Source organism: Peromyscus eremicus, chromosome 16_21 (assembly GCF_949786415.1).
Source record: "Peromyscus eremicus chromosome 16_21, PerEre_H2_v1, whole genome shotgun sequence".
Classification (NCBI taxonomy): Eukaryota; Metazoa; Chordata; class Mammalia; order Rodentia; family Cricetidae; genus Peromyscus; species Peromyscus eremicus.
In genome coordinates this window covers 1,846,305-1,870,252 of record NC_081432.1, presented here as the reverse complement: position 1 = coordinate 1,870,252, position 23,948 = coordinate 1,846,305, and the positions used below count along the sequence as shown (strand labels likewise).

The 23,948-nt window shown below is 54.7% G+C and overlaps 3 protein-coding genes across 4 annotated transcripts; 1 reads left to right on the top strand and 2 right to left on the bottom strand.

Annotated features, from left to right (window-relative positions):
* Positions 1-1,381: 1,381 nt before the first annotated feature.
* Sfta2 (surfactant associated 2) lies at positions 1,382-1,921 on the top strand. The gene is made up of 3 exons (XM_059243857.1): positions 1,382-1,442; positions 1,621-1,709; positions 1,835-1,921. The coding sequence occupies exons 1-3, from the start codon at positions 1,382-1,384 to the stop codon at positions 1,919-1,921; spliced, it is 237 nt and encodes a 78-aa protein (XP_059099840.1).
* Positions 1,922-6,232: 4,311 nt separating this feature from the next.
* On the bottom strand, positions 6,233-17,025 carry Vars2 (valyl-tRNA synthetase 2, mitochondrial). The gene is made up of 29 exons (XM_059281506.1): positions 16,517-17,025; positions 16,307-16,388; positions 16,116-16,216; positions 15,578-15,699; positions 15,406-15,472; positions 15,218-15,315; positions 14,224-14,305; positions 13,966-14,085; positions 13,535-13,646; positions 12,916-13,004; positions 12,426-12,516; positions 12,133-12,260; positions 11,938-12,041; positions 11,656-11,737; positions 10,975-11,051; positions 10,827-10,902; positions 10,615-10,720; positions 10,440-10,510; positions 10,216-10,341; positions 10,031-10,135; positions 9,866-9,934; positions 9,688-9,766; positions 9,472-9,599; positions 9,173-9,325; positions 8,263-8,469; positions 7,294-7,405; positions 7,011-7,186; positions 6,778-6,900; positions 6,233-6,696 (listed from the first exon to the last, which is right to left on the bottom strand). The coding sequence occupies exons 1-29, from the start codon at positions 16,712-16,714 to the stop codon at positions 6,601-6,603; spliced, it is 3,180 nt and encodes a 1,059-aa protein (XP_059137489.1). The 5' UTR covers positions 16,715-17,025; the 3' UTR covers positions 6,233-6,600.
* A 236-nt stretch (positions 17,026-17,261) lies between these two features.
* Gtf2h4 (general transcription factor IIH subunit 4) lies at positions 17,262-22,408 on the bottom strand. Of its 2 annotated transcripts, none has more exons than XM_059281801.1 (14): positions 22,197-22,408; positions 21,302-21,444; positions 20,944-21,048; positions 20,181-20,312; positions 19,849-19,945; positions 19,675-19,763; positions 19,382-19,493; positions 19,198-19,266; positions 18,959-19,042; positions 18,631-18,763; positions 18,340-18,470; positions 18,111-18,158; positions 17,892-17,970; positions 17,262-17,459 (listed from the first exon to the last, which is right to left on the bottom strand). In XM_059281801.1, exons 2-14 carry the CDS (start codon positions 21,439-21,441, stop codon positions 17,287-17,289), a joined length of 1,392 nt encoding a protein of 463 aa, XP_059137784.1. In that variant the 5' UTR covers positions 21,442-21,444; positions 22,197-22,408; the 3' UTR covers positions 17,262-17,286. The 2 variants fall into 2 exon arrangements, with proteins under 2 accessions (XP_059137784.1, XP_059137783.1); XM_059281800.1 differs by having other exon boundaries at positions 22,219-22,408.
* Between the last annotated feature and the right edge of the window lie 1,540 nt (positions 22,409-23,948).

Sequence of the window (23,948 nt, the reverse complement as noted above, 5' to 3'; positions counted from 1 at the left end):
TGGAGGCTGTGTCAGGGTGAGAATCCCATCCCCCGACTCCGTGACTGACAGTTCACTTCCCACTACTCTGTGGGTCAGGAAGCCCCCGACCCCAAGAAGCCGTCTGTTGAAAGGGGTCCCAGTGAGGGTGAATGGGACACAGGAGCCTGGGAAGGAGCCACTCTGGGAGAGGATATAGGAATGGCCAAAGAGGGAGAAGATCTCAGCCATTTCGGCCCCACCCCTCATGAGCATTGCTGGCTGGCAGCCTGACGGTGGCAATGTAAGGGGTCACAGCTGCACCCCAAACTCATCTCCCTCAGAACTGGCAAGTCTGTGTGAAATGAAAAATGGGTAGGATGTCCTGATCAGGGGGCCCGGGCTCCAGCTCTTGGCTCGTGCCTCCTGTGACAGTCCAGGTCCTCAGTGTTCTTTGCTGAGCAGGAGCAGCAGTGATTAGCAGGAGAGCTGTTTGCTCAACACTGTTAGTGCTTCACATGTATGACTCATGCGATACCCCAGTACCTCCTTGAGGTAGAGGTTATCACTCCCATTTCACCCACGGCTCAGCTACCTCTGTGAAGTGTGTGCCCACATCACCAGGTTGCGGTGGTGGTCAGCGCCTACCACACATCGGTACCATTTGAGAATGACAATTCAGCTCGTTGGTAAAGTGTGTGCCATGCAAGCATGGGGTCTTACGTCCTATCTCCAACACCCACATAGAAAGTCTGGCAGAGGGACTGGAGCGATGGCTCGGGGGTCAAGAGCTCTTGTTGCTCTTCCAAAGGACCTGGGTTCAATTCCCAGCACCCATATGGTAGCTCCCAGCCATCTGTAGCTCTGGTTCCAGGAGATCTGATACCTTCTTCTGGCCTCTGTGAGCACTGCACACATGTGGTGCTCATGCATACATGCAGGCAAAACACTCACATAAAATAAAAAGAAAATCTCAAAGCTGGAAGCTCCCCTCTGTCCAGATTTCCCACCTGGAAATCCACTGAGGCTGGGATGTTAAGACACCTCTTGGCCATGACGAAGTGAGGCCTCACCCACCCCTCCCTTTCACATTCCAGAGCCCTTCACTGGCAGGAATGACAGCTAAGAGCAGTTAATCATTAATTCTCCACGAACCACTGAAGGACCAGGCTTAGGTGGGGCCCGACACCTGCAGGAGGCCCCCCTTTGTCCCCACCCCTCTCTCCTCGGAGGTCTGAAGCAAATATTGGGGGGGTACCCTCCACATTACCCAGGAGCCAGTGAGTGGCCCTCTCCAGGGTCATGGGAACCACTCTGGGAGAACTGGAAAATCCAGTTGCCCCCAACACCAGTGCTGAGGGCCCAGGGTCAAGAGAAACCGTTTCCACATCTCTCCTGCCATCAGAGAAGTGAGGGAGCCACAATGGGGTCTTCGAGGCCCCTCTTCCTCCTCCTGACCCTCCTCAGCAGCGCATGGGCAACAGGTGAGGGCTGGAGGGTGGACAGGAGGGAGAAGGGAGGGGAGTCCTTGGTACTGAGTCCCTGATCTGAGAGTTGATGGGACAGCCCTGGAGGAAAGGGAGTCTGGGATGTGGGACACGCCCCCTGGGAGGTAACATGACCCTGACTACAGTGTCCTGAGACACATTTTTGGGTTCCCAGGGCCAAAGGTGACTTTGAAAGTAAAGCTGACGGAGGCTTTCCAGGCCAAGGCCTCCCAGGACTCCAGCTTTCTGGACATGCTCCAAAAGGTAGTTCTCAGGAAGGGGTGCTGTGTGCATCTCTGAGTCCCCGCGGGTCTCTGCTCGGGCTGGCTGAGTCAAGCGGGGAGGGGGTACCATCTACACCTCATCCTCTACTCATTTTTGGTCCCCAGATTTGCCTCCTCCTCCACCTCCCATCAGGGACCAACATGACCCTCCATCACAAAGGGCCACCGCACCATCTAACCTGCAGAACCTGAGGCAGCGAAGCCTGTGTGGGCCTCCAGCATTCAGCTTTGGGAATGGGCTTTGGGAGTGAGCATGCTAATAAACATGTGGAATCTAATGATTGCCTTGGTGTGTCCCGCGGGTCTGTGAGCACCGGGCAGACAGGAAAAGTGAGCTGCATGCCAGGGTCTCTGACTGAATCTCCTGTTCACTGAACACTGCCAACTGACTCTCCCTGTACACCACAGAAGCCTGGAATATGAGGAGTGAGGTAACTTCTCACACACGCACATGCGCACGCGCACGCGCACACGCACACGCACGCACGCACGCACTCACGCACGCACGCACGCACGCACGCACCCAAGCCAGCTTCCTGTTAGCAGATGAACATCTTTGGCACCGGTACTTTTGTGGTTCTGCAGCATGGTCTTTGTGTCTTTCCCTGATGTTCATCTCTAGGGGACACTCAGCAGCCCCTACATGACCAGCAGCACCCCACTACATTTTATGGGGCATCTTGTCCAGGATTTGAGAAGACTTCTATTCAAGGTAGTATACTTGACTGAAAATTGCCAGGACTTGGAAGTAGCACACTCATCTAGCACTCCGAGGGCCCCTTCAGAGCAAGGGGACACCCTGACTAAGACTAGCTGATGGGAACCCCGGTCAGTCCCACCTCCATCAGGAGTAAGGAGTCGGCCGCTTTGAGTTCTGTTGCCAGAATGAGATTTCTCTCTTGAGAACCAGGGTGGCGGCTTAAGCCACCACTCCCAAGCAGAGACAGAACAAACCAGACCCCAAGGCACTGGGGAGGAAGGGCTGGAGGGGGCAGGCTCCCCACTCAGCACACCTGAGAAAGGGCCATGGTGCAGGTCGTTAGCTTCCTCATCTACCCGGCTCTCAGGCCCTTGAGCTAAGTGTAGGCACCTGGGGGTGGGCTGTGTGGGGGCAGGGAAGGCTTGCTCAGCTTTATCTGTGCGCGTGTGCCTGCCCTGTGCCCCGCAGAGGCCAGAGGCATCAGCTGGAGTTATAGGCAGTTGTGAGCCGCCCGACCTGGCTGAAGGAATGAAACTTGGGTTCTCTGTAGAGCTGAGCCACCTCCCCAGTCCCTCTCTACCGCTTCCTACGCTGTTGTAGGAAAATCCAAAGCAGTCTTGAAGTTTTCTGACGTAAAGTGATGGCCAACTTGCTTTGAGTTGGAAGTGCCTGAAAGTCAGGTGGAGGCAGCGACAGGTGAGCAGGTGGGGCTTCCGTAGGGTAGGAAGTCTTTGTTGGATGCTGGTGCCCTGAGGGCCTTCTGCTGTTCGCTCAGAACCCACATGGCTACTGCTGAGGTAAGAGGACAAATGGTCTCTCCACCCACACCTGTCCTCTAAACCAGGAACTCCCCACTCCGGGCACCACCCCCAGCCCCATTGCGTGCGAGGAGCTCTCCCCCTGGCCTTGCTGGGACACTGAGCTTCGAGAGTCTGAAGGGGAAGGAAATGGAGGAAGAACAGGCTGTAGGACCGTGGGTGGGGCTCAAGGGTTGAAGCTTGCCTAGACATGTACAAGGCCCTGGGTTCTGTCCCCAGCAGATCAGGGTCAGATTCTGGCCAAGCCGCTGGCAGTAACTGCTAAGTTCAGCCTGCGGTGGGCAGCCTGGAGTTGAGGGTTCCACAGGGTCTTCCCACCAGCTCTTTCTGCCCTGCATCTCTAGGCTTTTCTCTATTTTTTTCCCTCTTTTTTGCCTGTTTCTGCCCTGTCACACCCTGGACACTCTTCTGTTTTTAATTTCCAGTTGCTATGACATAGAGGAGAAAAGAGTGTTCTGCATTCTCTAGATCACGGGTGCACGTAATTCACCCCAAGTGCTGAGCTTGCTTACAGGTTATAAACTTGAGGGGAAAAGGTTAAATGGATTGTTTATCCCAGCTTTGTTTTGAGTGGTGGTTTGTAAATAGGCAATTCATTAATCTGAATAAGCTCCGCCTTCCTCTTTTGGTCCTACTGAGAAAGGAGAGGATACAGGTACCCATACCAGGTCAGCAAAATCTCAAGAGGATGCTCTGGAGAGGGAGACAGGTCTGGAAGATGTTCCAGTGTCTCTTGTCTACAAGAGTCTTGTCATCGGCAGAGGCTCCTATGGACTGTCCTTACTGGGATCTTTGATCGTGGGTCTAAGCAAGGAACACCTGGTATTTCCCTGTGCACAGACCTGACCTCAATATAAACTGGAGGATTTCTTTTTTTAAATGGCCCCTAGCAGGAAATATCGGTATATAAAAACCAACAAGAGAGAATTTCTGTGGCGGTGAGTAGATCCTGGCATGGGTGAGAACTGGCGGGCCCAGTCCCTTGCTGGTGAAGTCTGACACATCTGCAGATTTGCTAGGTGTTGTCAATAAAGGAGGCGCTTTCAGGGCAGCCCCCAGAAGCAACAGGGGCACAGTTGGTGTGGCAGGGACGGCCTGCTCCTACAGGGTCAGGAGAATGAGTGGTTAGTGCTGGGACTCTGAGCACCCACAGTCATTCTCTTTCTAGGTTCCAGTTTCCAGCGGTTAGAAGGGAACGCAGCTTCTAGTCTGACTACCCTGTTCAGCATGGCTTTTCCACCTCAGATACGTAATCCCTTGGCTGGCCTCTGGCCTGGTCACTACGGTCAGGGCAGCTCTGGAGGAAATTACTATCCTAGTGGTCAAGAATGTCCTTTCAGTGTCCATGGTTGTACCATGGACTCTTCTACCCTTGGGACTGTGGCCACTTTCCCTCCCAGGTGGATAACCCTGCCCTCCAGGCATAGGCCGCCTTAAGGATCCACCCAGTGGCTGCTTTCTACCCTAAACCCTTGGCCTCTTGATGAAGTTTCTCTTGATAAGTGGGCAGAATGGCCAGCAAATGCTCTGATCTGGACGCAGGCCCAACATGTCTGAAAAGCTTGCTGGCAGAGTCCAAAAGGACTCACGAGCTGCATGAAACCCGTTTCGGTGACACTAGTGCCAGGTGTGAACTTGAATAACCAGGAGTTGTCTCTCCAAAGGCCTCCAGCCTGTGCATCTGGGCACCAAACAGGAGATGGGCACCAGAGGTAAACCTGGAGGACCATGGATGCCTGTCAGCTGTGGCTGATAATGGGATAGTAGTCCTGGATTGTGAAGTTCCATAGGACTGGCAAAGAACCAATTGGCTGTTCTCCTCTAGAGCTGTGTAAATTTTAGCTGGGAACCTGGCTTCTGATGAACACCTACCTGCCTCCCTTTGCAGCTAGTTTGGCTATATGATGATAGTCTATCCAACACGATGCAAGTAGGAAGTGTTAACATCCTTGAGGAAAGGACTTCAGAGGGAAGTCCAGCCCTGCAAAGAGCCCACACAATACTAACCCCCGTGATAACATACTTTAGAACTGGACCCGTGTGGCAGCCGCTAACCATAGTTTGAGAGGAACTTGTTTCAGCGGAGTGAGCTGGCTACAGCACAGCTCCCCACCACACCCCTCGGCTCTCCTCACCTCTGGCAACTCTTTGTGTGCTCTACCCTACACACTGGCCTCCTTCGTACCTGGAGTGCCCCATCTCAGCTTTTCTCTGAGGAACACTTTCTTTCCCAGGCACCCGCTTGGCTCTTCTTGCACCTTCCAGAAGTCTTTGCTTAATTCCATCTTTCTAAGTTTCACCTTGACCCATTTACTATTCCAGCACACCTCAGTTCCAGTCTTCTTTCTCTCACATCTGATGACTTTTAAACTCACTCACCCACTGAACCCCGAGGGGAAAAATCAGGAGCCTGCCTGCTTCCTTCCCTTCGGTACGCATGCAGACACACGGCAGCAAATGGAGAAGACCTTGAATGTGGTGTCAGGAAAGTAAGACGGAAGGGTGGAAACATGGCAGCCAAGCCCTGCACGTCTGCCCAGCAACAGGAGCACATGTCAGAGCAACCACCGTGTTTGAAATTTGGTTCCTGCAGCACAAAGGAGCGCCTGAGTTGGTATGTTGAGTCAGCTAGACGAAATTCCTGTTGATAAGCTGGGGTAGTTACTTCCATTCTCTCTAGAATTTCTGTGTCCAAAATGAAGCTAAAACCCAGGTGAGTTGGACCTTAGTAAGATACCAAGATGATGGAAGACCCAGCCCACAAAAGGCTCAACACAAGTAGCTACCCTGAGCTACCTCCACGCAGAAGGGCTGAGCAGGCTCTGAATTTCACTGAGGTGAGGTAGTTGGGTGCAGGTAGCTGTCTGCATCTGGGACCATGTAACTCAGACACTGAGTATGTGTGTGGTGGGTGTGATCTGTGGTCCCCAGTGCCCCTTAAATCCCCTCATGCCCAGAAAAAAATATCAACCTCCAGGCACAGGACCAAGGAACAAAGGAACTTCTACTTGGTAAGATGTACAGAGAACAGGGTCACCAGAGCCCTGTCTCTAAGTCTAGGGAACTGTTGGAACCAGCATCACACCAGAAGCTCCAAGGCTCCTCTTCCCAGAACAAGGGAGAGGCAAGGCAGTCAGGCAAGGCACAGGGTGATGAAGGATCACACGCAGGTGTGTCTGGGATTTTATCATTTTATCTCCATCTCCTCATTCTTGCATCACAGGGACTTCCGGTCTGCTTCCTTTTACAAAATGAGGAAGGTGTCACCTCTGACGTCCCACTGCACCAACAGCAGGCCGCTCTGTCCTCCAAAACAGCCTGAGAAGGAACGCCGGCATGGGTGTGAGCGGAGCTCAGGGTCCCCGGGCACTGGGAGCCTCTTCTCTCAGCTGCTGGAGGTGGGAGGCCGCCTGGTCCAGCTTTGACAGTTCCAGGCGGAGGGAGGAAAGCTGGACAAGGAAAAGGATGAGAATGGGTGAGCTGGCCTCCCTACCCCTGCCCCCCAGGAACTCAGGCTTCCTCAGCCTTACCCTCTGCTGCGTCTCTGCAAGCCCCTCTGATGCAGTCCGGTTCAAGAGGTCATCAAGCTGTTTCTGTAACTTCTGCCTTCGGGCAGCTAGCCGAGGTAGCTGGCTCTGGGGGTCCACCAGGCCCTGCGTAACAGGAGAGAAATCAGCACACCTGCAGCCTGCTCAGCCTCCAACCTAAGGCCCTTCCCTCCCACCCCTCCTCCTCTGAAATCCCTCCAATCCCCTCTGGTCACCTGCAGCTCCATGTAGATCTTAATGGTGTCATCCAGTGGGGTCAGGGCCCAGCCTGAGGGAGCTGCTGCCCCTGGGGGCAGGAGCCCTATAGCCCCACAGTGGCTCAGGGTGCCGAGGGGCTCCAGGAAGGGCTGGAATAGGCCCTGCTCTGCTGGGTCCGAGCTCTGGAGCAGCACTAGTGGAGGCAGGGACAGTGAATCAAGGTCAGCGTGGGCATCCGCGCCCACACATGCTGCCCTTCCCTGACAGCCCCTCCTTGAAGACACCCAGGACCAGCCTCACCTCGAGGTCGTGCTTTTGTAAGCTGGTAGGTAGCTCGGAGGGACCGTAGTGCCTGTACAACCTCTTGGACTCTGGAGAAGCAGCGTTCCAGCTCGGGCTGGCGCCAGGACTCCTGGGGAAGAAACCCAGAGTCAGCGAGGAAGTTCCCGGGAAACTCGGCATTGATGCTGCTGTACCCTCTATCCAGCTGCCTCATCAACAGGCATAATGCTCCCCTCCAGGAGCAGGGCAACCTGTGAGGGCGCCACCTGAGGGTCTGCACAACCAGTGGCTGACGCTTGTGCTCACTCTGAAGATACCAACCAATCCCAACCGGGCGAGAAATCTAAATGCCATCAAAACACAAAGCCCAGTGAGGGTCAGATTTAAATCTACAACAATTTTACTTTGCAAGCATGCACTTATGTGTAACACATGCATGCCTGCTGGATCCCCTGGAAGTGGGGCTTACAGCTACGAGCCACCAATGTGGGTGCTGGGAACTGAACCCAGGTCTTCTGTGAGAACAAATGCTCTGTAACTGCCGAGACACCTCTCCAGCCCCAGACTTTCCTTTTTCCCCTCTTTTTTGAGATAAGGTCTCTATGTAGTCCTAGAACTTGACATGTGTACCAAGCTGGCCTTAAACTCAAAATCCTCCTGCCTCTGCCTCCCAAGTTCTAGGATTAAAGGTGTGCATCACCACACCCAGTGCAAACGCTAAGCCTGGAAACAATTCAGTGAGACAATGGTAGTCTGCCCCTAATCCCAGCATTCGGGAGGCGGAGGTGGGTGAGTTCCAGGACAGCCAGGGCCACAAAGAGAGACCCTGTCTCAGGAGAAAAAAAGTGGGGCCGGGGAATGGCTCAGCACGTGAATGCTTGCCAGGCATCCCCCGGGCTGGGAACCCATGTACAAAGCCCCATGGCTGTGACAGTGACCCCACAACCTCCCCCTCCCAGGCTGCCCTGCGTCCCACCTATGACTCACCAGGCTGTGGGCACTGGGGTAGGGAGCCACACAGATGCTGGGGGCGAGGCGGCCACCGTGCCTGGGGGGCAGCCTTTGCCAAAGCTCTTCTGCCAGGAAGGGCATCAGTGGGGCGAGGAGGCGCAGGCCAACATCGGCGCAGGAGAACAGGACCTGAGGGGGCCCTGGGGGACAGGGTACCTTCGACAACACTGGCTTCACCGCTTCCTACGGAGGAAGCTGACAGGTAGTACAACCACCACACCCTGCCTCTGGCACTGCTGTGCCGGTGGGGACCAGCTCCTGGGACGGGAATATGCTCTCCAGCTACACTAAGGACTGAACATCACCGGTACCGTGCTATCCCTGGGTGTGCAAGTGAACAGGCCGTGCAGCGACTCCCAGAGGTGGGGGAGAGGAAGCGGTACAGTTTAGGAAAAAGGGTTTTGGTCTTTTTTTGCTTATCAGAAGGGGACAGAGGTTTCTCCCTACAGTGCTAGAGATAGAACCCAGAGCCTTGAGCTTGCTACCTAGGCAAGTCTACAATGTGCCATGTCCTCTGCCCTGGAACAAAGCTAAGAAACAGCCAGGGGTATCAGCCCCACTGCAAGTCCTAACCAAGTGCCTAAGTGGGGAACTGAAGTGGACAGGCACTCTGGGTGACTGTCACGGGACACTGTGTAATGACTCTGGTCTGAAGCCCCCACACTGTCCTCCCAGGATGCAGCTGCCCACATTCTAAATGCAGCAGCTATAGGCCTGAAGCGACCGTCTCTGCCCTCTTTCTGGACTCTTCCAGCCTCCTTCCTCACTAGGACAGGCAGGCAGCAGCTCTGGGCCAGGGAAGGAGGAACATGCTTTTCCTGATCAGGGGACAACTGGACGTACCCATGGAGCTCTGGAAGCTGCTAGGCTGTGCCCTCCCACTCACCAGGTAGACATCACAGAGGTTGTGGAGCCAGAAATGATACAGGGTGTGGGTGACCAGTGAAAGCTCCCGGGTGAGGAAGCCCCTCTCACATTCGTGGGCTGCAAAGGCCAAGCGGCTCAGAATCCAGGCGTCCATGTGGGAGGAAGGACATACCTACAAGCAGGCGGGCGTGAGGACCGGGATGGCTGGACCCTTTCCTGGCACCTCTCCAGCTGGCTGCCCTCCCACCTTCTCTGCCGGCTGGGGTACGAAGTCCTCCCCCAGGGCACGGAGGACAAAGCGCAGGGCATCCCTCCCACCTCCTCTGCCGGCTGGGGTACGAAGTCCTCCCCCAGGGCACGGAGGACAAAGCGCAGGGCATTCCAGAGCTTGTTGCAGAAATGGCGGTAGTTCAGGACCTCGGAGACAGACAGATGCAGGTCGCCCCCTGCAGGAAGAACAAGGAGTCTCCTCACCCTCAGCCGGCAGTGCAGTCCACACAGGCGCCCTCTGCCATAGCACCCACCAAGGCTCACCCAGGATTCCATGGGCGCATAGTGCAAATCTCAGGGCATCTGTCCCACACTCGGGGATCCCGTAAGGAAAGTCCTTTTTCTGCAGCCAAAGGAAGACAGACAGGTGTGGCCAGTGCCCCGAGGAGGCAGAGGAAGCTGGCAGCCAAGTCAGAGGCCTGGACCAGGGCCCCAGGCTCACCTGTGCTGCGGCTGCAATGGTTAGCTCTCCCAGGTCCAAGTTGCCATCTCTCAGCTTGGCCTGTAGCACCTGGGGATGAGCAGGACACTCATGGGCCAAGGTCAGGGCCGCTCTCCGTGCTCTCCTCCGACCTCTTCATCCCTGAGCTAATGCCTTTGTTCTCACCTGCAGCCCCTGCCCACTAATGATATCCCGTGGGTCTAGCACATTCCCTAGGGACTTGCTCATCTTCCGGCCTTGCCTGTCCCGAACCATGGAATGAAGCAGCACCTGGAGACAGGGACAGGGTCAGCAGAAGGGCTTAGGGACCAGGAGGGAGGACAGACATTTGGGGCACTAGAGTACATTACCTTGCTGAAGGGGAGCTGCCCTGTGAGCTGGGTCCCCAGCATGACCATGCGGCCCACCCAGAACATCAGGAGGTCACTGCCAGTTTCCAAAAGTGAAAGGGGGTAGAAACGAGCAAGGTCTGGCGTCTAGGACGACAAAAAGCGCAGTAGGGCCCCAGCCTGCCTCGGCCAGGCCTGTCCACCTGCGTTACACGACCTCCACGCTCTCCTTTGACCCACCTCACCTCTTGGGGCCAACCCAGGGCAGAAAAGGGGAAAAGTGCCGATGAGAACCACGTGTCCAGGACGTCCGGGTCTGGGGACAGAACGGGGAAGGGGGACAGCTAGGACTTCTCGTCTCAAATCTGCTCCGTTCCCAGCATCCCTCACAGGTCTGGCCAGCCTCTGCCACGCACTCACCCCTCTCCAGGGTCAATTCTGCCCCTGGTCTCCCGGTCTGTTTTGCTGCTATCGCTCTGGCCTCAGCCTCTGACCGCCCGACCACCCAAAATTCCTTCCTGTCGTCCTGAAAAAAGAGGGACAGAGCACCAAGGGATAAGTGTGCAGGCTCCCCTAGAGGAGGGTCTAGAGGAGGTTCCACCGTCCACCACACCCAGCTGCCTCTCACTAACCTCTGCCTTCTCTCCGACCACCAGGTAGGCTGGAATCTGATGGCCCCACCACAGCTGCCGGGAGACACACCAGTCCCTATCCAATTAGATGCCAGTTAACGCCTCGATGTGACCAGTGGTCGCCCCCGCCCCCGAGAGCCCCCCTTACCCGATATGGGCAAACCAGTGCTGCCAGCTCTTCTGGTGGAAGGAGGGCCAGAGCGCCAGAGCCCCTGACTCCACAGCCTGGAAAAAAGGGGCCGTGCCTTTAATCCTAGTCACAGGCAGGCAATCTGTGAGTCTGAGGTTAGGGTGGTCTACGTAACCAAGTTCCTGTCCAGCCAGGACTGCACAGTGAGACTCAAACTCCAAAAGGTGGCCAGTGAGATGGCTGAGCAGGCCAAGAGCTCTTGGCTCACAGCATGACCACCTGAGTTCTAGCCACACAGAAGCATCGAATCCAGTTTATCCTCTCATCTCCACCAGGGTACCATGCCACAAGCGCAATTAAATAATTTTCAAGTTTTAAACATTGTGTCCATGTATGATGTATGTGCACACACATACAGAGGTCACAGGCCAACTTGTAGGAATCAGTTCTTTCCCTCCACCACGTGTGTTCGGGGTATTGAGCTCCTGTTGCCAGGCTTGGCAGCCAGAGCTTTTGCCTGTCAAGGCATCTCAACAAAGATCTCAGAAAGGACCCTGAATGCTGTCCAAGAAGATTCTGGGCTAAAACAAGGGCACAGCCAGCAGGCTACCTTCCTCTGTCACCACCAGAGCCTTTATGACAGGTTCTCAGACGCTCCCCCTCTCCCAGGCCCAGTCTCTCCCCATACTGGGGCCTCACCTTGGCAGCTCGGTCCCCCATTTCCTGGCAGCGGACAAACCACTGGCTCTTCAGTAGGTATTCTACCACGTCCCCGGAACGGCTGCAAGGGTAGCAAGGTTAGGGACCAGGTAAAAGCTGGGGACAAAATCTCATAGAAGCCTGGCCTGGTGGCACCCCTTTATAATCCTAACAGAACCACACTCTAACCCAGGGTATGGAGCCTATCCATCCTGCTGTCTCTCATGAGCTTCATCCATCCCCTTTCATCATGGCCCCAGTAGAGGATAAAAATGGCGCTACCTGCAGATGGGCAGGACCATGGGGTGCTCCTGTAGGCCCCGGAACAGGCCCCGCTCCCTCAGCGTGCACATAATCTTTTCCCGGGCCACAAATCGGTGAAGACCCTGGGAAAAGTGACAAGATGAGGCCCCGGACAGGATGAGGCAGGGCAGAGGGTGTCTCCAGGAGACGGGGTAATACCAAGGCGGGCCCCACCTGCAGCCAGTCTCCACAGAGGGATGTCATGGTCCCATCCTCTGCAATGACACTCAATGGTGTCAGGCCATGCCGGGCTCCCATCTCGGCATCTGCTGGACTGTGAGCAGGAGTGACCTTCACGGCCCCTGGGGGAAAGAGCTGCCGTGAGACTGGCACTGATCTTGGGCTTGGGCTTCAAGAAGCATATATCCCACACCTCATGCCCTCTGTCATGCCAGTCCCACCACCCGCTCTCACGGCTCTCCCACCTCATTCCCTCCCTTCTCCCCAAACCCTTGACTTCCACACACCTGTGCCCACATGTGGCTCCACACTGGTGTCTGTGATGAGGGGGAGAAGCTGTCCTGTCAAAGGGTGACGAAGCTGTCGCCCGTGTAAATGCTAAAGGGAAGGTGAGCAGTTAGGAGAGGCACAAGTGTGGGGCAGAGGGTCTGGGCCGCGAGAACCCCGGGGCAAGGGCTGGAAGGCGGAAGGGAAGGGGTGAGCGAGGCCCAGTGAGTGAGCCAAGAAGCAGACAGTCTCTAACAGCTCCTCCACCACTACTACGAAGGCAGCTACAGGACGCACACAGCCAGTGAGCGTGGCGGGTACACCCATGGGCGGCAGCTGCGTTTGGTCTGGAGGCCACAGCTAAGTAACCCCGAGTGTGTTAACGAGGAAAAGCAGAGTATCAAAAACAAGAAGCGAGCACAGTTAGAGCCACCGCAGAGCTGAGAGGAGGGTCTCAGAAGAAGGGGCTCACAGTGAAGAAGGTGGGGTGCAGGTACTCTAGTCACTCACTGTATACCGTGGGTCGTCGGGGTGAACAGCCACAGCCACATCTCCAGGCAGCGTCTCGGGCCTGGTGGTTCCCACCACAATCTCCGCACCTGGAGACAAGCATCCAAGCACCGTGGTCAGCTGTCACCCCAGCCCTCCTCCGACACAGGGGAAGCGGGTAGAGCTGGGAGCAGACAAGGTCCGGCTGGCCCCAGCCTGCCTCTTGCCCTTTTCTGAACTATCTGGAACACTTACGAACTACACTTTACAACTAACCTTCCTTTGCACTGTTTTTCTGAGACAGGGCCTCGTGTAGCCCTGGCTGCTTGGAACTTGCTATGTAGCCCAGGTGAGCTGTAAACTTGGGAGCGCCCCCACCTCTGCCTCCCAAACGCTGTGGTCACAAGCGCACCATCATTAGCTTAGAACTGATCTTCCACCTCTTTCCTTAGTGAAAGACTCTCATAGAATCATACTAAGTTCCCAAAAGAGGTCCACGTGCGTTTTTCTTCCCCCCGAATCCCCAGAGTAAGGACCCACAACAGGAAACCTACCAGGGTCCCAGGGTCCCATCGACCCACCGTATGCTCGAGAAAACAGGAAGCAGTACTAAAAGGGAAACTTTCAGGACTACACTCACCAGGCTCGCCATCCACAGGGAAGGCGATAGAAACAAGGAGCCCGAAAGACACAGGGGTTGGGCAGCCGGGCAGCTGGAGCACTGTGCGGCCAGGCAGGGGCCGGCTCTCCACCTGGGAGGTTGAGGAGGCAGTGAGAGAGCAGTCTTTCTGCAGAGCTCACATCCAGGAGTCCCACAGCCATCCACCCAAATCCCATCCAGAGGGCTGGGGAGCCATCCTCCACAGCAAAGTCACAGAGCTCAGAAGCCGTGGCAGCTAACTGTCCTGAGCACTGCACAAATTCTGTGACTCTTTACAATGTCTCTACAAGGCCGTACGCCAATGTCTGATTGACGGTGAAGAAGCTGGGTGGCTAGAACTTAAGAAAATCAAACAGCTGCCGGCGGCAGGGACCTGACTCCACGGGTCTGCTTTTCTTCCTCTTCCTCACCTCAATGTCCGAGATGGCTGATCTCAGAGTACACGACCAGTTGACAAGCTGACGGTTCCGGTACAACAATCCCGAGTTGTAGAGTCGCACAAAAGCTTCGGTCACAGCTGCTGAGGAGCCCTAGAATGACCTGAGTGTCCACACCTGACATCCTCCCTCAGCCGAACCCAGGGATTCCCTCGTTCCTCTCCCAACACATTCCACACTGGTCTCTAACACCCCCCCACAAAACCCACAGGGACCGTAACATGAACTCACAGCGTCCATCGTGAAACACTCTCGATCCCAGTCCAGAGAGGCACCCAGAGCGCACAGCTGCTCATAGATCTCCCCTCCTTTCCTGCACCAGAGATTCCTATCAGTAAACACGACCAGAGCACCTCCAACACACTCACCAAGGATGCTCACCAACGCCAGATACCAGAGGAAATAAAGCACATGGGGCACTGGCCCAGCAGAGTCTAGAAGCCGATGGAGACAGAACCACACACCCACCAGGGTGGGGCTTTCCATGGCTTTGAAAGACACATAAAGGTCTCTGCAGGAGTGTCTAAACCTTTGGCTTCTCTGAGCCACATAGGATGAATAATTGTCTTGAGCTACACCCAATGGTGTCTAAGCTGTGGCCCCTGGGTTATGAGAACACACACACACATACACACACACACCCTAAAGCTGCAGCCCATGGGTTGTGAGCGCATATATACATTTATTCTTTATAACTGTAACATGACATTGCCATCCAGAAAGTTCACATTTGAGAATTATGCAATAGAGGGGGAAAAAAATAACAACAAAAAAAAGAAAACCTCACACACACACAGAGTCCTCAAAATGTTTTAAGTAAATATACAATTCACAACTATGCTGGGATGCACAAGACCCATGTTGTACATGTCCGGCAGGAGCGGCCACTTTGTGAAAAACTAAGAAAGCGGGAGAGACAAAAGCAGGTGACAATAGACATGGAGGGGACCGGCCTGGGTGCACGGGAGCCGTGATGATAAATGAGGGGAACAGACAAGTAGACAGGTTTAAAAAGCACACACGTGCATATATCCATTCGCATACACACACACAATGTGTGCATTCTGACGTAAACACAGCGCACAGAGCTCAGACACCCTGTCCGTCAAATGCTCAGAGCTCCAGAGCTTCTGCTCTGAGGCGGTTAGGAAGAACCGAATGCTGCCAGTCAGAGGGGGAGGCAGCAAAGGTTCAGCTGGTCATGCACACGGCCCCACCACCGTACTCATGCTTCCACTGCCACACGGCCGTAAGGAAGTCTTCGCGGCTCAGCTCATGTCTCCTCACGCCCTTCTCTTTCCACAGCTGTTTCTCCACCACAGCCTGACCAAGGGCGAATGAAGAGCTAGTCAGGTTGCTTTGGATAAGGACAGCACCACCAACCAAGAAGAGGAAATGGGACAAGTGACCCACCTGTGTAGCAATGCCTGCGTGGTCTGAGCCGGGGACCCACAGCACGCGATCCCCACGCATCCGGTGCCTGAGGACAGAAACACTGTAAGGGACCCTTGAACTGGCTTCCCCTCATGCGGTCCGGCACTCTCGACCTTCCCCTCAGAACTGCAGCAGCCCCATTTCCTCTCACCAGCGCACGAGGGCATCCTGTATCGCCACCGTGAGTGCATGGCCGATGTGCAGGGAGCCAGTGACATTGGGAGGTGGGATACACATGGAAAAGGTCTCCCCTGTAGCATGGGGCAGCCGTGCCTAGAAGGAATGAGGAAGTCAGAGGCACAAGAGGGGAGTGCATGTTGTGTGTGTGTGTGTGTGTGTGTGTGCCTGGTGCCCTCAGGGCGAAAAGAACTTCAAGGAGGCCAGGCAGTGGTGGCACACACCTTTAATCCCAGCACTTGGGAGGCAGGAGGCAGGTGGCTCTCTGTGAGTTTGAGGCCAACCTGGTCTACATAGAGACCCTGTCTCAAAAAATGAAATGATGATGATGATAATAATGATAGTAATAATAAAATTTCAAAGAATATCCAATGTGGGGGAAAGCAAAAAGAAACCTTTGAGGAAGCCAGGGGCCAAAAGAGCTCAGCTGTGAAGCGGGCCTGTGCCCACCAAGTTCAAGGGCTGCTCACTCTGTCCTGGGGACCTCGCAGCCCGTTCTGCCCAGCACTAACCTGATACTCTGGTTTGAAGAAGCCCTCTCGCACCCACCACTGGTACCAGGCCGCCTCAACATATCGGGGACTGTAAGCAGGGGGCAGGGGCCCAGAAACATCTGTACAAGCAGAAGGGAATCCACCAGTGAACTGCATTTCAGCAGACCAAAGAGCAACAAAATCGCAAAAAACCGCACCCTACAGTTTACCTTTCTTGTCACCCGGCTCAGTGCGGATTTCATACAATACTACCTCCTTGTGACTCCAGGCCTTAGTGGGCACTGCAGGTGACTGTGGGAGGAAACAGGGGTGAGGGGGTGGGAGTTTGCAATTCCCAGTACGCCACCGTCATCTGGATCCCGCACCAGCCTCCTTCAGCCCCTTCCCCAGTCCTGGAGACCCAAGGCCTGACCCCTGACCTTGCTCTTCTCGGCTAGCCCAGCCTCCAGGGCCGCCTGCTTCTCCCGCAGGCGCTTCTGCTTGGCTTCACGGTTCCTCCGGGAGAGGGGCGAGCCGTGCTCTGGCTGTGTACAGAGTGGCTGGGGCCTGGAGAGACCCCACGAGGGCCTCAGCACCCAAAGCGGTGGCCGGAAAGAGGCCAGAGGTAAAAGAGGCATCGGAAGTGTTTGGGAAGAAGTCACGGTCTGCTCATGGAGAGGACATGGGGCGTTAAGAGGTCACACTCCGTCACTCCCCCCAGCTGGGCCCCTCACTCTATGTCCTTCCGCCAAGGGGCGGGGCGCACGGTGTCCGCAGCATTCTGGAGTCCCTGAAACCAGGGCGGCCGGAGACGGTGGGGGCTCTGGACGTCACCCTGCGCTGACGCGGACACGCAGGAGACAAGGCTGGCGTTCGGAAACCAGGGAGCCCCAGAGCCCACCACGCGCCTCTATCCGGAACGCCACAGCGGACTCTCCATGCGGACGGACCGCCGCCGCCGGGTGTGCGCGCGCGCGCAGGGGCGGGGCCGCGCCGGCGCGTGCGTAGAAGACACTCCCTCCAAGGGGTTTCTGTGTAGACATGGGTACCACCACCTTGGATGGGAAAACGCGGGCAGGCGTCCGGAGCCGCTTAGCTTTTTCCCTTAATTTTATTAAACAAGAAATGTCCCGGTGTGTAAACAAAATACATCTGAGTTGGAAGGCCGCCCGCCCGCCCGCCCGCCCGCCCGGGCCCAGACCCGGCCGGCTCAGGAGCTGTGCTTCTGCCGCTTCCAAAAGCGCTTGACGTCGCTGTGCCCGGCCGGCGTCACCACCATCAGCCGCTTGGCGGAGTTCTCGAACACCAGCACGCCCAGCTCCCGCGCGTGGGCCAGCAGCAGTTCAAAGTCCACTTGCGACAGGAACTGGTTATACAGGACGCCTGGGGTGGGGTGGGACAAGCAGGAGGTGAGGGGCTGCGGTGGCCTCTGCCCTCCGGGCAGCATCCCCGCAGAGGCAGCAGGCCAGTTGTAAGATCGAACTCTCCACGGATGACTGTCTGTTCACCTTAACACTCGTGGCATCCAGACATTTGAAAAGACAACAGAATACCACAAGAAAAACCATGCAAACCTACCCAGGGAGATGACGGGACTGCCCTGCCTCTGACCCTCGCCTAACTTAATCCAAACCGCACTGATTTGGGACATACTTCCTGCTACCAAAATATCAAAATAAAGGACCAGCTTTTCTCTCCCTCTCTGTGGGAGAAATAAATAAGAAATCCACAAGACCTTTTTCATTCACTACGGCCAAATTGCTGGCCTTACCTCTTTAGCTAATGACCAAGATTGGATCAACAGAAGCCACTCACCTTCAGTGAAACGAAGTCTGTCCCTTTCCAGCTCCCACAGCCGAATCTGGTCTGTTATGGTGGGAGGCAGCACAGGAGTCTGCAGGGACAAGGGTGGAGCTATAGGACCCAGGGCAGGTGCCCAAAGCAGTCTCTGGTCTAGATGCCCCTTTCCTATCCATCCTCTCATTGCTAGGTGCCCAGGCTGCCAGCCTCCGGCATCTCGGTACCCATCCATACCTGTTTGAGCATCACTGGATGGGCCCGTGTCCTTAGGAAATGGATTATCTAGGAAAACACAAGAATACAGAAAGCCATCTGAGCAGTCCCCTAATGTCACTGAAACAGCATCTCTTGTATTTGCCTAGCCACAAGCCTGACAGACCTGAAGCTATGCTTCCATGACAGGAATATCTTGTCCCCCAGGACAAGCACAGCCCATCTCCGACCTCCTCTCCACGCAGGGTACCTGTTGGGCTGTGATGCCACTGGCAATGGCCTGCTGCACACTCTCCCGGGTCACCTGTGCCACCACCATGTTGGGGAACCGATAGAGCATCTCAGAGAAAAGGGCGATAAGGGCGATCTGCAGCTCCGACTCTGCCCAGGGATGAAGAGGTGTGAGGAGGCTGCCCACACCCGCCTTCCTCTGGCCCTGCCCTCAGTGTTAGAAGAAACACCAGAGAGCTCCTGAACCATAAACACGGCCATAACTGGATTTCCCCCACCGCTCCCCCCATCCACCTCCATCCCGCCTCACCCGTGTAGGCATACAGTCGGTAATTGGTTTCTACGACAATGAAGCCTGGCTGATGCACAGTGCCCCCAGCCCCAGAGACACCAGATGAGAGATTGATGGCCAGGCGTGTGGGGTAGTAACGCCGGGACTTCCTCTGGAAGGACACGGAGAAACAGGGCCCTCTTTCAGATCACCGCCCTAACATCCTCCTGTTAGACATCAGATCCCCCAGCGCAAAACCAACCTTTAACAAACCCCCTCAAATGGCCCAGCCATCAGTCCTGGCAAGGGCTTTCTGCTACACCCCAACACCCACTCTCCTAGAAGCCAGGTGGCTGGGTGTGCGTACCTTCCTCTGGAAAACAAGCCCGAACTCACGCAGGTGTTGCAGGAAATTCAACAAAGAATCACTCATACCCTCTACGGAGTAGTCCTGGGGAAGAAGGGGCCAGCTGGGGCTCTGACACATCCCCACTCACCACCCAGCCCCCCTCCCTCTCTTGCCTTCTCAGCTAGTTCTGTGGTCATGCTTCCCATTCCACTTCTCCTGACCTCTCTTTACCTCCCTGTCCTCCAGGCCCTACTTACCTTGCCCAGAGTAGAGAAACTGAGCTGGAAGAGGAAGGAGAGAATCTCCACTAGGTCCATGCCCCGACTCTGAGGAGAGATGAGAGAAGTGACAGGAAGAGGGGGTTAGGAGCACAGTGTAGGAGGTTGTTACTCAGGGGGACCTGAGAAGAGCGGGCACGCCGGCCTAGGCCCTGGCTCTTACCTGGGCTGTCTGCAGATACTGCAGCATGAAGTACCAGAGCTGGGCCGACGTGTCCAGCAGCAGGAACTGGAAGCCAGCAGAAGTGATACAGGGCGGCTCTCCGGGTTCAGCGCTAGAAATGGAGGGGTGACGGGAGCAATATGCAAAGAAGGGCTACCCGTTTCCGGTTACACCTACGCGGACGGACCTCTTCTCAGCCAACTCTTCTCAAGCCCTCCTAACCCCAGGCCCCCACTTTATTTGAGACTCAAGAGACAGTCGAGCGGGGAGCTGCTGTGCTCTGCCCTCCTTACCTTTTCATAAGTCCAGCCTGGCTGAGGAGCTGAGCCAGGTCCTGGCTGACAGCTGCACTGGGGGAGCCCACCATGAAGTGCAAGACCACCTAGAGAGGAAAAGGATCAGACGGTGGTCTCCAGGCCTACGGGGAGTGGGAGCAGAGCAGAGGCACACGCAGGCCCGATCCTCACCTCCCAGCGCTCCTCAGCATACTTGTCAAGTGAGGGGACGTCCCGGGCATGCTTGTCTGGTCCCAGCTGACTGGTGTCATCAGACCAGGCCTTGCCCCTGTGACCAGGATGGGCAGGAGTAAGGAGCCCGTCTGTTTCCTGCTTCCCCATGGACCATGAGAAGGGGACATTTTCTACACCCTATACCCACACCCAGTCCAGTGTATTTTTGAAGGAGCTTCCAAAGTGGAGGGTGGGCATAGGCTCTGGGGAGGCCTCTCAGGAGCTTCTCCTCCATCACTGTAATCAGCAGGTCCCCTGGCCTAGCTCAGGAAGAGAGAGAAACGACATACCCACCCAGAAGGGCAATTCGGAGGTTCTGGCGGAAGATGGGGTTGAGGATGAGGCCCTGGAGTCCACCAGGGAGCAGCTGGGTATGCCAGATACGGAGGCCACTCAGCAGCCCTGTACTTTCCTCCTGAGCCCTGGATGGAAGCAGAGGTGAGCGGTGTGTCATGAGCAGAAAGGAGACCTCCGGGGGCTCCATTTCTACCTTTTCTAAACTGGTGGTCCTTGGAACAGTGAAGCTGTGTTTCCTTACCTCCAACGCCTGTACTGCCACACTAAGTAGAGCCTGGGCTGTCTGCAGATACTGCAGCATGAAGTACCAGACTTGTGTTTGTATGTGTCTATGTTTATCATTGTTTGTTTCTGTTTTCTAAGTCAATTCCTTTCTTGTTTTGCTTCAGAAAGGGTCCTTTGAAGTCGGGGACAACCTGAAAATCATTACATAGCCCTTGAACTTCTGATCTTTCCATCTCTACCTCCCAACTTCTGGGACTGCTTTTTTCTTTTGTCATTTTTGTCTTGGAAGTTAGCATACAACTAGTTAGTTACAGACATCACAACTCTCCAAAGGGAAAACACTGCAAGGGTACTCTGGAGGGTCTTCCCTGCGCAGGGCAGAGCCTGTTGAAAGGCCCTAGGTTTGATCCTTAGCACCTGTGTGTGTGTGTGTGTGTGTGTGTGTGTGTGTGTGTGTCCGTGTGTGTCCTGGACGTGCAGTTTGAGAATGCAGCCACTGGGCAGCCAGCACCAGCTGTGCTCAGGACTCACTTGCTGAACTCTTTCTTCACCCACAGGGCCACCGCAGCCTGCGGCAGAGGCTGCTCCAGAAAAAGCATCCGCATCACCCAATTCTTAGCCAAAGAAGGGAGTTCCCTGTAAAGTTCAGAGGCCAGATGTTACCAGAAGCTGGCTGCACCTCTGCCCCATCTGCCTCTCAAACATCTCACACCTCTTTACCAGTCCCACTGCCCTCACAACCTCCTTCTGTTTTGGATTGCCACACTTTGGAGTAATGTCTAATACACTGGTACTCGCTCTAGGCTAAGCCTCCCCCCATGACAACTAATTCCAGTCAGCAGACCCTGTTATATTCCCCAAACTATGGTTGCTTTGAAAGGCTCCTCACCTGAAGACAGCCAGACAAGTGGCTGGGTGCCCATACAATCGGTCCAGCACCCCGGGGCTCAAGCCCCCTAAGAACTCCTGTAGATTCCTGCATTGCAGGTGTGCTCGGTTCAGTCCACCCCTTGCAGGGGTGCTCTCCATCACCTGAGAGGTACAAATGTCAGAAGTACTGTCCCACAATCCAGGCCAGTGTCACTCTGACTCCAGATCTATCAGGTCCACTATAACCCATCACTTCTATAACTTCCTCTCTGATGCCACTCATCATTTCTCTCAAACCCCTCATGTTCCTGCTGCTTCATCAAGCAGCTCAGGACCACCTTGAACTTGCTAGGTAGCCAAGGATGGCTTTGAACACCCAAGCCTTCTGCCTCCACTCCCCAAGTGCTGGGATTACAGGAATGCAGCAAAGCTGGCTTTTCATCCTACATCTCCCCTAAAGTTCAACCTTCTCTCAGTCTCCAACTAGTGGAATTATTCCCATTTTTGTGTATGGTCCTGAGGATCAAATCCAGATCCTCACCAGTGTGGACAAGTGACAGAATCATTTATTGTTCCATACTTGCAAAACTGTTTTGCATATCAACGACGCCTCAAGTTCATCTAAGCAGTGGCAAAGATACTTATCTGAACCCAGCCTTCTTTCTCCCCCACCCTCCTATTCAGATCAGTCTACACGCTCCAAACCTGTCAAGTTCTTAGCTCTCATCTGGAGACATGGCTACAAACTGCTTCCATGCTTACCAACCTAAATCCCTTTCTAGCCCTTCCCCCCCAAGCCAGCCTCACCCCTCTCACTGAGACCCACACCGTCCGAGCTCCTCACGTCTCCCTGGCTTTCCTTTCACGCCACCTCTCGCTCAACTCTCTCCCTCAGCCCTCTCATACCCCCTCACCACTCGGATCCCCCTCGCGTACCCCGGGTCACGAGCCGTCGCTTAATCAGAGCCAATGTCTCGCATTGGCTTCTGGAATAAAGATGAGAAAAACGGTGGGAGAACCACGAAGTATTTCTCAGACAGGAACCAGCCAAAAACCAGTCCAAAGGGAAGGGAATGCAGGGAAAAGTGTGAAGAGTAAAGGGGATGAAAACAGGCAATGCACTCGCCTGCCGCGTGGCATGGTGGGAATTGTAGTCCTCTCCTTGCCTACATTGGAGCACTGTGAGGAAGGTTTGACTACAATTCCCGAAAGGCACCGCAAGACTAGCAGAGAGAAGCTGGTTTTTCATTGGATTCCCTAAGAACACCCTAAGACAGACCCATTTGGTTCCGCATCTCTTTTGCGACCAAGAAGAGTTTCTGTCCCGCCCAGACAGGAGGAGGCAACCAATCAGAGGCCCGCTGAGGCAGCTCCCTGGTGGTGTGTCAGATTTAGAGACCTCAGGACTGGGTTTCTTTTCTTTTCTTTTCTTTTTTTTTTTTTTTTTTTGGTTTTTTTTGGTTTTTTCGAGACAGGGTTTCTCTGTGTAGCTTTGCGCCTTTCCTGGAACTCACTTGGTAGTCCAGGCTGGCCTCGAACTCACAGAGACCCGCCTGGCTCTGCCTCCCGAGTGCTGGGATTAAAGGCGTGCGCCACCGCCCGGCCAGAACTGGGTTTCTTGATCTCTGATGTTCCCCATGAAACTGATATAATTCACAGTGCAGAGCATTTTCACGAAGCGAGGATTAACACAATCTAGTTCGCCCTTATTTGGCAACTAAATGCTCAATCAATCTTAAATCTCTTCCTCCAGGGTCCTTCCAACTTCCAAGTCGTTAGAAAACTCCACTACAATTTTTTTTTTTAATTTTTATTTTGCAATACAATTAAGTTCTACATACAGGCACAGATTCCCTTGTTCTCCCCCCTCCCGCCCCCCTCACCTTCCCCCCAGCCCGCCCCCCATTCCAATCTCCTCCAGGGCAAAGCCTTCCCCACAGACGGAGATCAACCTGGTGGACTCAGTCCAGGTAGGTCCAGTCCCCTCCTCCCAGCCGAGCCAAGCGACCCTGCATAGGCCCCAGGTTGAAAGCTGACGTTTGCTGTGATTTGATTTATGAATTTACCGGAGAAAAAGGCAACTAAGGTCAACTATAGTTTCTCCAATTCTTATGGAACAAATTCTGATTTACTTATTTATTTACTTACATTTATTTGTTTGTTTGTTTTCTGTGTATCCCTGGATGTCCTGGAACACGGTCTATAGACTAGGCTGGCCTTGAACTCACAGAGATCCGCCTGGCTTTGCCTCCCGAGTGCTGAGATTAAAGGCGTGCACCACCACCACGTCCATGCCATGGCAACATGAACCACCACCACTCCCACACCGCCCCCACCACCAGGCGCCTTTGCCCTCCTACACTCACACACAATAGTAATGAATGAGTAATTTTTTTAAAAAATGAAAGTAATTTGACATTGACTTGGTTGTAAATGTTAGAATAAACTTTGAACCAGCCCCTTCCCCCGAATTGCCATCGACAAACTCATTTGTCCACTATGACCTTCATCCTGATAGCTGGGGGAAGGCAGTTTCTAAAGATAAAATGGCCTTGTCTGGAGGAACAACTCCAGAGGGAGAAACTGAAGACTTGCACATAGCCCCAGAAGTGGCATTTAACTCCCCATTCCTCAAACCTCCTCTATAAACCCCGAGTAGCCCCTTC

Coding starts and splice junctions, on each gene's coding strand:
- Vars2 (XM_059281506.1), bottom strand. CDS start 16,714: ATGCCTCTTTTACCTCTGGCCTCTTTCCGGCCACCGCTTTGGGTGCTG. Junction 9,600..9,687: donor ATGCGCCCATGGAATCCTGG/GTGAGCCTTGGT, acceptor TTCTTCCTGCAG/GGGGCGACCTGCATCTGTCT. Junction 7,406..8,262: donor ACCCCAGTGCCCACAGCCTG/GTGAGTCATAGG, acceptor TTTCTTCCCCAG/GAGTCCTGGCGCCAGCCCGA.
- Gtf2h4 (XM_059281801.1), bottom strand. CDS start 21,441: ATGGAGAGCACCCCTGCAAGGGGTGGACTGAACCGAGCACACCTGCAA. Junction 19,267..19,381: donor AGTATCTGCAGACAGCCCAG/GTAAGAGCCAGG, acceptor ATCTCTCCTCAG/AGTCGGGGCATGGACCTAGT. Junction 18,159..18,339: donor GTGGCATCACAGCCCAACAG/GTACCCTGCGTG, acceptor GTGTTTTCCTAG/ATAATCCATTTCCTAAGGAC.
- Sfta2 (XM_059243857.1), top strand. CDS start 1,382: ATGGGGTCTTCGAGGCCCCTCTTCCTCCTCCTGACCCTCCTCAGCAGC. Junction 1,443..1,620: donor CAGCAGCGCATGGGCAACAG/GTGAGGGCTGGA, acceptor TTGGGTTCCCAG/GGCCAAAGGTGACTTTGAAA. Junction 1,710..1,834: donor TTCTGGACATGCTCCAAAAG/GTAGTTCTCAGG, acceptor TTTGGTCCCCAG/ATTTGCCTCCTCCTCCACCT.